The sequence below is a fragment of the Physella acuta genome, unplaced genomic scaffold (assembly GCF_028476545.2).
Source record: "Physella acuta isolate Inbredline_101_S28 unplaced genomic scaffold, ASM2847654v3 ptg000464l, whole genome shotgun sequence".
In the NCBI taxonomy this organism is placed as follows: domain Eukaryota; kingdom Metazoa; phylum Mollusca; class Gastropoda; family Physidae; genus Physella; species Physella acuta.
Genome location: NW_026731983.1, coordinates 333,945 through 346,192, shown reverse-complemented (window position 1 = coordinate 346,192; position 12,248 = coordinate 333,945). Strand labels below are relative to the sequence as shown.

General features: G+C 38.1%; 2 protein-coding genes across 2 annotated transcripts; one reads left to right on the top strand and one right to left on the bottom strand.

Moving 5' to 3' along the window:
• Positions 1-3,377: 3,377 nt before the first annotated feature.
• Positions 3,378-5,729, bottom strand: LOC131943625 (GTPase IMAP family member 9). The gene is made up of 2 exons (XM_059303823.1): positions 5,595-5,729; positions 3,378-4,937 (listed from the first exon to the last, which is right to left on the bottom strand). Exon 2 carries the CDS (start codon positions 4,926-4,928, stop codon positions 3,546-3,548), a length of 1,383 nt encoding a protein of 460 aa, XP_059159806.1. The 5' UTR covers positions 4,929-4,937; positions 5,595-5,729; the 3' UTR covers positions 3,378-3,545.
• Positions 5,710-11,606, top strand: LOC131943686 (GTPase IMAP family member 7-like). Its single transcript, XM_059303900.1, has 3 exons — positions 5,710-5,776; positions 8,019-8,086; positions 10,553-11,606. Exons 1-3 carry the CDS (start codon positions 5,710-5,712, stop codon positions 11,396-11,398), a joined length of 981 nt encoding a protein of 326 aa, XP_059159883.1. The 3' UTR covers positions 11,399-11,606.
• The last annotated feature ends 642 nt before the right edge of the window (positions 11,607-12,248 follow it).

The following is a 12,248-nucleotide window of genomic DNA, read 5'->3' as shown; positions in this document are numbered from 1 at the left end:
AAAGATACCGACAAGACTGAAGGCCTATTGACACAGTTACTTCGGCCCCAATCGATGTGAGCGCGCTGGCCGTGATCGTATAGTGGTTAGTACTTCGCGTTGTGGCCGCGACAACCCAGGTTCGAATCCTGGTCGCTCAAGATTTTTAGTCCGTGTATTTATAAACACTTAGTCAAGTCATACTTAATCAAGTCATTGGATAAAGTAGAAAATAAACTATATAAAAAACTTTTTTTAAAAACCACGTTTTTCATGTGTAGCAACGGACTAAAAAGGAGAAAATAAAATACTTAAAAAAAACTTTTTAAAAAACCACGTTTTTCTTGTGGACTAAAAAGTAGAAAATAACTATTTACATACATTTGATGACAAAAAACGTGGGTCGGGCAGATGGGTCGGGAAATTTGATGGTGAACGTACCCACGTTTTTTGTCATCAAATGTATGTAAATAGTTATTTTCTACTTTTTAGTCCACAAGAAAAACGTGGTTTTTTAAAAAGTTTTTTTTAAGTATTTTATTCTATTAGTATGATGTTCCGCAAAAGAGATAAAAATTATAAAATCAAAATAGGATATAATCATATTAAAATAAAAATAATATCAAGTCGCAATTAAAGTTTAAACATTGTTTTTAATGATCAGAATCAAAATTAAATTTAAATTAAATCACGATTAATTAAAATTAAATTTATACAATCGTTATCAAAATGTTATTTTAATTTAATTTTTAAAAATTAAAATTAACATTTTAAACTGTTAATGTATTAGAGGTCTCATTACAACTGCGAAACACATATATATATATATATATATATATATATTAGGCAATATCTCTGTGTATGTTTGTCTGTTTGTCTTTTATACATTACTAAACTTTTTATCTGATCGCCATGAAGCTTTTGGGAAGTTGTTGAGAATAATCCTGGGGGAGGTATCTGCGAACTTTTTTCAATTCATAGGGGTGGCGCACGATTCAATATTTTTTTCGATATATGGTAGGCCTATATAAAAAAAATCGATAGCGGTTTGACACCGTTCACCCGATCGCCATGAAATTGTAGATGGTTGATTAGAACATTCCAATGGACAAAAAAAGAAAATCAGAAGGTTTACATAAGTATTGTGTTATTGAATTAAGTAGTTTATCGTAATTAAATGTTAAAATTAATTCTAATAAATCTAATATAACAGTAATTTTAAATAATTGAGACTTTGTGATAGTTAACTCAGGTTGTTAAAATTATTGTACCTTTAGTTATTATAATAAGTTTATAACTGATTATTATTGATTATTATAATTGTTGGTAAAAGTCTAAATTAGCGAAACTATTTATGAAAAAAATGACTTGTACTTACACTTTAATTAATCATGTTTTATTCTGTTTTTAAATTATAATAAGATTAAAACAAGATTTTCATTTTAAAAATTCAAATAAAAGCTTTTCTGTCAACTGTGACATTGGTTGACTTTAATTGTTGACATTTTAACACCGTTTGTAAGTGTGAGGCAGTAGTTGAGTGCTCGTCTTACTCTCTACTTTCACTTCAGAGTACAACTGTTTATTCAACTTTTCATTATTCAAAATAAAATTACACAAATTAAGTGATTTTTATAGCCATCCTCATAAAAGAAGTCACAAATTTGTGTGCATCAATGTTTGCTTAACAAATGAATGTTTACTTAAATGTCATATAGCAAAGATTAAACATTCATTTCAATTACAGTATGCGGGGTATACAAACTCATAAGTTACTTCATAAATGTGTATTACAGCTTTTAACTAACTATTCCGGAGATACGTAAAATCTAAGCAAGCTTTAACTTGCACTTTACTTATACGTTTGTGGCCCCAGAGGAACAAAGGGCTATTGCCACACCTCTCCTGGGGAGCAAAGGAAGGGCTACTGCCACACCTCTCCTGGGGAGCAAAGGGCTACTGCCACACCTCTCCTGGGGAGCAAAGGACTACTGCCACACCTCTCCTGGGGAACAAAGAGCTACTGCCACACCTCTCCTGGGGAGCAAAGGGCTACTGCCACACCTCTCCTGGGGAGCAAAGGGCTACTGCCACACCTCTCCTGGGGAGCAAAGGGCTACTGCCACACCTCTCCTGGGGAGCAAAGGGCTACTGCCACACCTCTCCTGGGGAGCAAAGGACTACTGCCACACCTCTCCTGGGGAACAAAGGGCTACTGCCACACCTCTCCTGGGGAGCAAAGGGCTACTGCCACACCTCTCCTGGGGAGCAAAGGGCTACTGCCACACCTCTCCTGGGGAGCAAAGGGCTACTGCCACACCTCTCCTGGGGAGCAAAGGGCTACTGCCACACCTCTCCTGGGGAGCAAAGGGCTACTGCCACACCTCTCCTGGGGAGCAAAGGGCTACTGCCACACCTCTCCTGGGGAGCAAAGGGCTACTGCCACACCTCTCCTGGGGAGCAAAGGGCTACTGCCACGCCTCTCCTGGGGAGCAAAGGGCTACTGCCACACCTCTCCTGGGGAGCAAAGGGCTACTGCCGCACCTCTCCTGGGGAGCAAAGGGCTACTGCCACACCTTTCCTGGGGAGCAAAGGGCTACTGCCACACCTCTCCTGGGGAGCAAAGGGCTACTGCCACACCTCTCCTGGGGAGCAAAGGGCTACTGCCACACCTCTCCTGGGGAGCAAAGGGCTACTGCCGCACCTCTCCTGGGGAGCAAAGGGCTACTGCCACACCTTTCCTGGGGAGCAAAGGGCTACTGCCACACCTCTCCTGGGGAGCAAAGGGCTACTGCCACACCTCTCCTGGGGAGCAAAGGGCTACTGCCACACCTCTCCTGGGGAGCAAATGGCTACTGCCACACCTCTCCTGGGGAGCAAAGGGCTCCTGCCACACCTCTCCTGGGGAGCAAAGGGCTATAACCACACCTCTCCTGGGGAGCAAAGGGCTATAACCACACCTCTCCTGGGGAGCAAAGGGGTATAACCACACCTCTCCTGGGGAGCAAAGTGCTTCAGCCAAACCTGTATATAAGACTTGGTTTTGGAAATTTCTCTTTATTTTTCACCCATGTTAGTCCGGCAGCCCGTCATACATTTTCTACGGTCTTACTCCGTGATTTCCTTGGCCTTTCCCCACCCCCTGGGGATTCCAGTCTAAAGTTTCCTCGCAATGTTGTCATCTCCGATATAATTTGCGAGTCTCTCAAAAGTATTTTTTTTTTAGCATTTGGTTGCCAAATTATTTTTTTTTTCAAGCCGTCGTGGGGGCCGAGTTTTTCGTTCCAGTTAAAATAAATTTGTCGGCAATCTCCTTTTTAAATAAATGCAAATATTTAACACTGACACATAATATCTGGATGTATAAGGGATCTCATATCATAAATAACTTAGGGCCTTATCAAATCTAAATCCAGACCTGATGTCTGAGTGCCCTTTTTTAAACAACATTCAGAAATTTTCAAAAATTGCAATAGATGATAAGAAATGATCACAACATAATAAAACATGTGAAAATCATACTACATGTCATAAAAGAATTACAACAATTAGTACAGGAAGTGAACCTAAAGTTCCCGTAGTTTTGGATTGCCCTTTGATTTGTTATCATTATCGTCATCGCTGTCAGATTTCTTAGCCTCTAGGTATTTCTTGACCTGTGCATGTAGCTTGCCGTGCATGTAGCTCTTAATCCCATCCACGATGACAGGGAGGATGTGCTCCTCAAACGTTTTGCCAACAGCAGCACCGACACATTTGACCATCTCCCACGTCTGGTTGTCCCTGACCTTGGTGTACTCCTGCTGCAGTTTCTGTGACTCTGACTTCAGGCCGGTCACCATAGATTCCATCCTGGTCTTATACTCCTGATGTTCTATTTCCATCCGTTGGATTTTATCTTCCAGTTCCAGGCGATGTTCCTCGTCAAGTTCCTTTTGTCGCTGTTCCCTTTCAATGTTCATCCTCTCCATCTCCGCCGCTTGCTGTTTCCGTTTCTCGTTGAGTTCTACGGCGGTCTTGGTGTTGGTGATTTGGTCCTCCACACAGCTCACAATGTGTCTGGCATTTTTAATCAATGCGCTTAGAGCACCGGTTCCTTTGTCGTTTTCTTGGATAGATTTGAGCAAGACATCAGCGCGTTTCTTCAGCTCATGCAGGTCTGCCAGCTGTTTCTCTGGTTCATCAAGCTGGATCTTTGCCAGCTGTTGGATGATGAGGCTCGTCTCTCTCATACTGTCTTCACGGATCATGGGTAGCTTAGACTCTAAAAGATGGCGGTTTCGGGTGACTTGAGCCAATTTAAAATGATCGTCAGAATATCTTATACCAAGGGCACTTAACCCATCAACCATTTGGATAAGGATACTCTGCTGGTAATTCAACTTGTTTTCATCTTTTGTCTTGTTATCAAACAGGACAACCCTGTGTCCACATTCCTTGACCAGTTCTCTGAACACCCCAGTCTGCAGGCGCCACCACTCGTCAAAAGAATTTGTTTCCGTTTCCTCCGGATCAAAGTTGTCCCCACACGTCACCACCAGGATACAAAACTTGGACACAAAGTCGTCACCAAAGCAAGCCTTCAGTACACGGATGGTCTGCCTGTCCTCCTCTGTGAACCTGCCCCCAAACCGGACAACCAGTAGAAAAGCGTGGTAGCCCTCTGGGTTGGCCGCGATAGCAAATTTCATGGTGTCCAGAACAAGCTGTACGCCGTTTTCTTGGTTGAGGTCAGTGTCCCCAACACCTGGTCCGTCTACCACCTTGATGACACGACCGTTAAAGTTGGAGTAATCCATCTGAATGTGTTTTGTTACAGAGTTTGGACTAGGTACCGACTTGAACACCCTCCGTCGAAGAATTGCGTTTCCGGTGGCGCTTTTGCCATTTCCGGTTTTCCCAATGAGAAGCAGATCAATATTACTGCATTGATTTTTAGCGTAAGCCATGGGCGTTTCCTGTTAAGATAAAATTGAATGATGAAAAAATGTGTAGCCCTACATTGCTAACTTACACTAAAGTACTAGCACGGATTCAGACATCATAATCAATAATGCGAATAAATTGGCCTGCATCTGGATCTTAGTACACGGGGTATATATGCCTTTCTAGGTTAGTATTATATCCAGCAGGTTTGCTCAAGTAAAAAAATTAAAGTGAGTAGATAAAGTGTAAGCTAATGCCATGCATGAACTCTAGTTATGCTGGTACAGTTTTGCAATCAAATGTGTACGTTTCATGTCTATCCAAGTGAACAAAAAATCCATACCTATGTTGTATTATTAAAATTTTTCTACATGTTCACTCTGTAATCGTAAATATCAAAACGGTACTTGAATTTAACTGAGATGTTGCGATAAAACACGCATTGTATGCATGGACTCATTTATCAATCAGGGATATAATCTACATGTTGTTGCGATACTTATACATAAATATCGATCACCAAACTTTGCCTGTATATATTCGGTCATCAACAAAGTGTTTTGATACATAACAAAAGTTGCCACAACATGTTTCCTCGAACACTAGTCATCAGTTCACAACAATAATATCCAATACACTTTCACATCCTTATGAGAAGAAAATGAAAATCGACGATAATCACACTTTACCTGTTTACAAGGCAGCTATGTTATACAATTCATACGTGTGGAATGTATTATCTGCTATTAGCCTATGTTTTTGTGTAGTTTAATAAACCATTGCCATGAAAATGAATTTTAGAAAATGGCGGAAATCAGCGAAGCATATCGACCTCAGCCTTATTCAGCTGACACAAAATCACTACGTCAAGGTAACGATTTTTTTCTAACACAACACACTTGTTTTCCCGAGAAACTTTTAGATACGGATTTTTCCGAAATTATTTTGCTGAAGTGTATTGGTTTGTTTTAATAGTCTAAGTAAGACAGCATCATCACGACTCACATGTGAGTATTTACGTGTTTTTATTAAAATACACACATTCGCACTGTAGGGCAGCTAAGGTCTGTAATCGATACAACGTGATCACAGAACATGAGATATCGTTAATTGATGCAAGCACTAGTTAATTGTGCTAAACAACGTTGGTTTCTGTTCAACCCACACAAACACAACATGTAACAAGAATACCTACATATTTGCAGATAAAGATAGAGTGGGTATTTATGCCCATAGCAACTTAAAGATTTCTATTGTAAGACTCCTAAAATCAAAATCTAATTTGTCTCAAACACAAAAAAACAACAAAAAAACAATCTAGCCATAGCCAGTAATTAATACAAAAACCATTTAAGTTTACATTTTTCGCCATTTCCATTGATCTTTATCTCCTGATGTAAGTAGTCTTAGTCGTTAAAAAATAAAGTTGAAAGTTAGATTAAAAAGATAACTTATACTATAGCTTTTTAAAGAAGTGTATATTAGTCCTATAAATCAATTCAGGTGTTATAGTCACGAGCCGACCCGCGGCATAACATACGCCGCTATTTAGTTGTTTTATTTTCTACTTTTCAGTAATTCATAATTTGTGAATTTGAATACCAACACTGCCACTGAAAATATTTCTTTAAAACAGTATAAGTAGCTCTTTAAGGACCATAACCCCCTCCCCCTTCCTTACACCCCCCCCTCTCCCCCCCCCCCCCTCCCTTACGTTTAAAATCGTTGGCTCTGCTTGTAAACATTTAGAGTGAACACAGCTCACTAAGATCATGTAGGGGTGGGGAGGTAGGGATCGCGTTTACAGCTTGTTTTCTAGCGGCTCCCAGAAGAGAATTATTTATATAGATAATGTATAAACTTTTACGCAACTTTTCATTACTTTTTTATTATGATGCTACTATGCATTCAATAATAACCTACACTAAACGTTTTTCTTTTAACCTTTTGAACCCTGAACTCCTGAACCTAAAATTCCCCTCGGGTTTTTAACAATGAAGACTACGAATATAACTACATTAATGGCATGATTTTAATTTACGTCGAATATGGGTATAGGGCTAAAGGCTATATGATAAGTAAAAAATCACAAAATTTCTTGTTTTTCTCGTGATGGGTTTCTTGCACTTTTGGATACTATGTCCATTTTTGTATTAAAAAAATAATTACTTTAATGAAAAAAAAAATCCAAAAGGCAGACACCGAAAAGGCCGAAATACCATAAGGCCGAAAAATCCTAATATCGCAAATTATTGGTTACTACAAAGGTCATCTAAAGACAAGCATAAAACGTTAGCAATAAATTACCATACTTTTAATGAATTTAAAAGATAAATTCCTAAGCACCAAAACGTTTGGGTATCGGTTAGCTTTTATATGTTAGCCAGGATAGAGAATGATTCTAAAAGAACTTTTCCTCACACACGTTCGCCTTATCCTCCTGGTAGACATCAATTACCATATAATATACAGGCTCTATACGTTCTTCACAGGTCGACATCTATATGACCATATCTAATAATAATATACAGGCTCTATACGTTCTTCACAAGTCGACATCTATATGACCATATCTAATGATAATATACAGGCTCTATACGTTCTTCACAGGTCGACATCTATATGACCATATCTAATGATAATATACAGGCTCTATACGTTCTTCACAAGTCGACATCTATATGACCATATCTAATGATAATATACAGGCTCTATACGTTCTTCACAGGTCGACATCAATGACCATATCTAATGATAATATACAGGCTCTATACGTTCTTCACAGGTCGACATCAATGACCATATCTAATGATAATATACAGGCTCTATACGTTCTTCACAGGTCAACATCTATATGTCCATATCTAATGATAATATACAGGCTCCATACGTTCTTCACAGGTCGACATCAATGACCATATATAATAATAATATACAGGCTCTATACGTTCTTCACAGGTCGACATCAATGACCATATCTAATGATAATATACAGGCTCTATACGTTCTTCACAGGTCGACAACTATATGACTATATCTAATAATAATATACAGGCTCTATACGTTCTTCACAGGTCGACATCTATATGACTATATCTAATGATAATATACAGGCTCTATACGATCTTCACAGGTCGACATCTATATGACTATATCTAATGATAATATACAGGCTCTATACGTTCTTCACAGGTCGACATCTATATGGCCATATATAATAATAATAAACAGGCTCTATACGTTCTTCACAGGTCGACATCAATATGACTATATCTAATGATAATATACAGGCTCTATACGTTCTTCACAGGTCGACATCTATATGACCATATCTAATAATAATATACAGGCTCTATACGATCTTCACAGGTCGACATCTATATGACTATATCTAATGATAATATACAGGCTCTATACGTTCTTCACAGGTCGACATCTATATGGCCATATATAATAATATACAGGCTCTATACGTTCTTCACAGGTCGACATCTATATGGCCATATATAATAATATACAGGCTCTATACGTTCTTCATGCGTACGTCTAATGGATATCTTTTACAAAGATATTTCACTTGTCTTATTGGAGCATTCACTAACATTTCGTTCAAGAAAATTAAATCACCATAAAAGTAATCTATTTTTTTTTTATTTTATGTATTGCTCCTCGCTGACAATAGTTGGGGAAAATAAGAAATTAGAATACCGCTTTTGAAAGCAAATTTTACTTAGGAGATGAAAAGTACATTAACGCGCAACTGTTCGCGTTACCATTTACAGCATTGGTGGATATGTAATGCATTTAAAAAGTTCTGAAATCTTAAGCTTGTTTCTAAAAATAAATATGCCTACACACGATTATATACACGCTTACCACCGAATAACAGGCTGACACACAGCTTGCGCGTAGTGAAGCGCGTAACGCTATCTCTGAACACAGCCTAGGAACAAAACACCAGACTTAAAGCAAACAATCTTCAAATAGAATAACATTAAAAACTTTTATCAACTGTCTACAAAGGAAATAAACGAGATACACGCTCTAGATAGCCTAAAACGTGACACACAAGAACACACAAACATTTAATACAGTGGAATATCTTGAAATTAATTTCTTACACAAAACTTCATGTAGACTAAATTTGTAGCAGAAAAAAACATTCTATTTACCGTCCAATGTCTATAGGCGTAAGCTCGAAGCCAATCCACTCACAGCACTGTGAGTGTAGCCTACATTGACAACTTAATATGTTAACAAATACTACAAATAAGAATATCATCATTAACGCAAGCAAGCCTTAGTGGTCGGCGTGGTCGAGGCATGGTTGCTAAACAGATAAGTTTCGAGTTCGAACCCTCGTGGAGATGTGGCTCGTTAGCTGGGGACAGCAACTAATCTAGGAGAGACAACTCCAAAATCAAACTACTGCTGCCTTTTAGTTTGTTCTTGGTTGGACAAAGACTATGGAAGAAAATCCAAAAAGAAAAGCAGGCTGAAATCGGAGTCAATAGCCTCAAAATTCCCCCCATATATATATATATATATATATATATATATATATATATATATATATATATATATATATATATATATATATATATATATATATATATATATATGGGGGGAATTTTGCCCGAAGGCTGTTTGCCCGAAAAATGTTAACATTATATATTACTAAATAATCATTCGTAATCAATTTAAATTTAAAATTTTGGTAAACAAAACACATCTACGCAAAAAGAAAGTGAAAAAATAATATTATATATTACCACGCAGACATTTTAAATTAATTTGTATTTGATATTTAAAAAGCGTAGAAACATACTTTCTCTTCCATATATGAAATTAGACAAAAATACAATTTTCATTCATCTCCGGATTTTAAAATGAGTTTTGCTTTCTTTATTAAGTAATCGCTTCAACACATTGTCTTAACAAGGTGCATTAAATGGAGATCAAACATATCTGACTACGTTTAGTTTTTAAATTCGCCACCTAGACCTCGCCTCATTCTTTTGTTAAATGATCACCACACAGCTCAAGCATGATAAGATAAGCAAACAAACGCGCCTCTGTTCAATGTTGCGAGACGCCGCGCCGCCTACACCGTGTCATAAGCGCTGTATAACCACCGCAACACGGTCTTGTTATAATTTATTTAATCTACAGTATTATCAGTTCTTTATTCAACAAATAAAGAACTTTGTTTTATCTCATATAGAAAATGCATCAGCAACCTCTTCTTCTTCTTCTTCGTTCTTAATTATTAGTGTTGAAGGGGATCGAGATTTATCTGCCAGTGGGGTTGAACTCGAGACTGTTCGAATTTATCAACCATGAGCTTTTTTTTTTGCCGACTCGACCACGCCTCCAACACAATTAAGCGTTACGTGTCAACTGGTTATGCGCCATTGAGGCCATTGACTCCGATTTCAGCCTGCTTTTCTTTTTGGATTTGCTTCCATAGCCTTTGTCCAACCAAGAACAAACTACAAGGCAGCAGTTGTTTAATTTTGGAGTTGTCTCTCCTAGAAGAGTGGCTGTCCCCAGCTAACGAGCCTCATCTGCCCGAGGGTTCGAACTCGAGACTTTTCGGTTTAGCAACCATGAGCTTTACCGACTCGACCACGCCGACCACTATCAGCAACCTGAAATCGACATTCTTTTAATTGGCAAAACTGGAAATGGTAAAAGTGAAACCGGAAATACTATTTTAGGAAAGAAAGCGTTCGAGAGCAAATCAAGTTCATCGTCGGTCACAAAAGAGGTCAAATACGAGTATGGGGAACACAGGAATCGCAAGATCAAGGTCGTTTATGGACCAGGTGTAGGTGATACAAAAATGGACAACAAGGAGGCAGTAGAGTTGGTGATAAAAGCCATGCAGTACGCTATTTCTGCCAACCCAAGAGGCTATCACGCTTTTCTGTTAGTTGTTAGATATGGAGGTCGGTTCACTGCTGAAGATAAAGACACGCTGGATTTCTTGAAGAAAATATTTGGCAATGATTTCATCAAAAACTTTTGTATTTTAGTCATGACATGCGGGGATGATTTTGAACACGAGAGAAAACAGAGGGGCATCAGTTTTCAGGATTGGTGTAAGGAGCAGCAAGGTGTTTTCCAAGATCTGCTGAGAGAATGCAACAACAGAATTGTCTTGTTTAATAACAGGGTCACAGATGAACAGGAGAAAACTAAACAGTTAGATGACCTGTTTCAAATGGTGGATGATCTGAAGTACCACGGCCACAGATACACGGATAAAACATTTAAAACAGCGGCGCAAGCAAGAGAACGTCTGATGATCGAAGCCAAGAAACCGATGATCAATGAAGAGACGATGAGAGAAACTAGCCTGGTCATTCACAAGCTGAAGATCATACTGAACACTGTTGAGCCAGAGGACAGGATAGCCCCGCTTGACGAACTGCTGGCCCGCGTTCTGGTTTTACACGAAAAACTAATGGAACAAGATAAAGGCACTTGAGCACTTCATGACCTAGCCAAGACGGTCGAAAACTTACAGAAAACTATTTCCGATGAGTGCGAATTTTCTCAGAGAATCACTGAGGAAAGGGAAAAAATGAAGCAACGAGAAGAAGAAAGAAAGAAGAATTTCGAAGAAGTGATGAAAAAACAGAAAATCGAATTCGAAGAGCGGCTGAAGGCAGAAACAATTGGAGATCAACGTCGTCGAGACGAGAATAAAATACAAGACTTGGAGAAACAGTTTAGAGAGGAAAAGGAAAAGCGAGACAAAGAATATCAAGATAAAATTGAAGAAGAGTTAAAGAGGCAAAAAGAGAAGGCAGACGAACTTGAACGGAAATATTTGGAGGCTAAAGAGAAGAACGACGAGGGTTTTTTCACCAAGGTCGTCAACTTCGTTTCGTGGCCTTTTAAGAAGGCACTCGGATATGAGCAGTTTTTATTATTTTAATTCATTTAACTAAATACTTTAATCCGCTTTTATGTATCGCATATACGCAGAAAGTTATTATCTAAAAGAATATTCAATATATTGCTGTTTTATAATGCACTTTTTATTCTACCATTTCTGTCATCCCATAAAGCTTCACAAATATTTGATCCTGTAATTTTTTAAGAAAAGTAATTATTCGCCAGATACTTAACAATATAAAATATTAACACATTTTAGAATGTAATTAAAGAAATCTAGTTTTTCTACCTTTTGTAAATAAATTGAAATATTCTATCTAATAATTTTCCTTAAAGGAAAATGGGTTAACTTATGTGATCAGAATATTACTTATTTTCCCACAACAGCATTTAAAAGCTTTGATCTGTCAGATGACTGCATACAATCTTTAGTAAAA

Bases quoted from the DNA above. Each gene is read 5' to 3' on its own strand.
- LOC131943625 (XM_059303823.1), bottom strand. From the start codon at position 4,928: ATGGCTTACGCTAAAAATCAATGCAGTAATATTGATCTGCTTCTCATT.
- LOC131943686 (XM_059303900.1), top strand. From the start codon at position 5,710: ATGGCGGAAATCAGCGAAGCATATCGACCTCAGCCTTATTCAGCTGAC. The intron at 5,777-8,018 runs GTAACGATTTTT...GATAATATACAG, and splicing joins CACAAAATCACTACGTCAAG to GCTCTATACGATCTTCACAG. The intron at 8,087-10,552 runs GTTCTTCACAGG...GACCACTATCAG, and splicing joins ATAATATACAGGCTCTATAC to CAACCTGAAATCGACATTCT.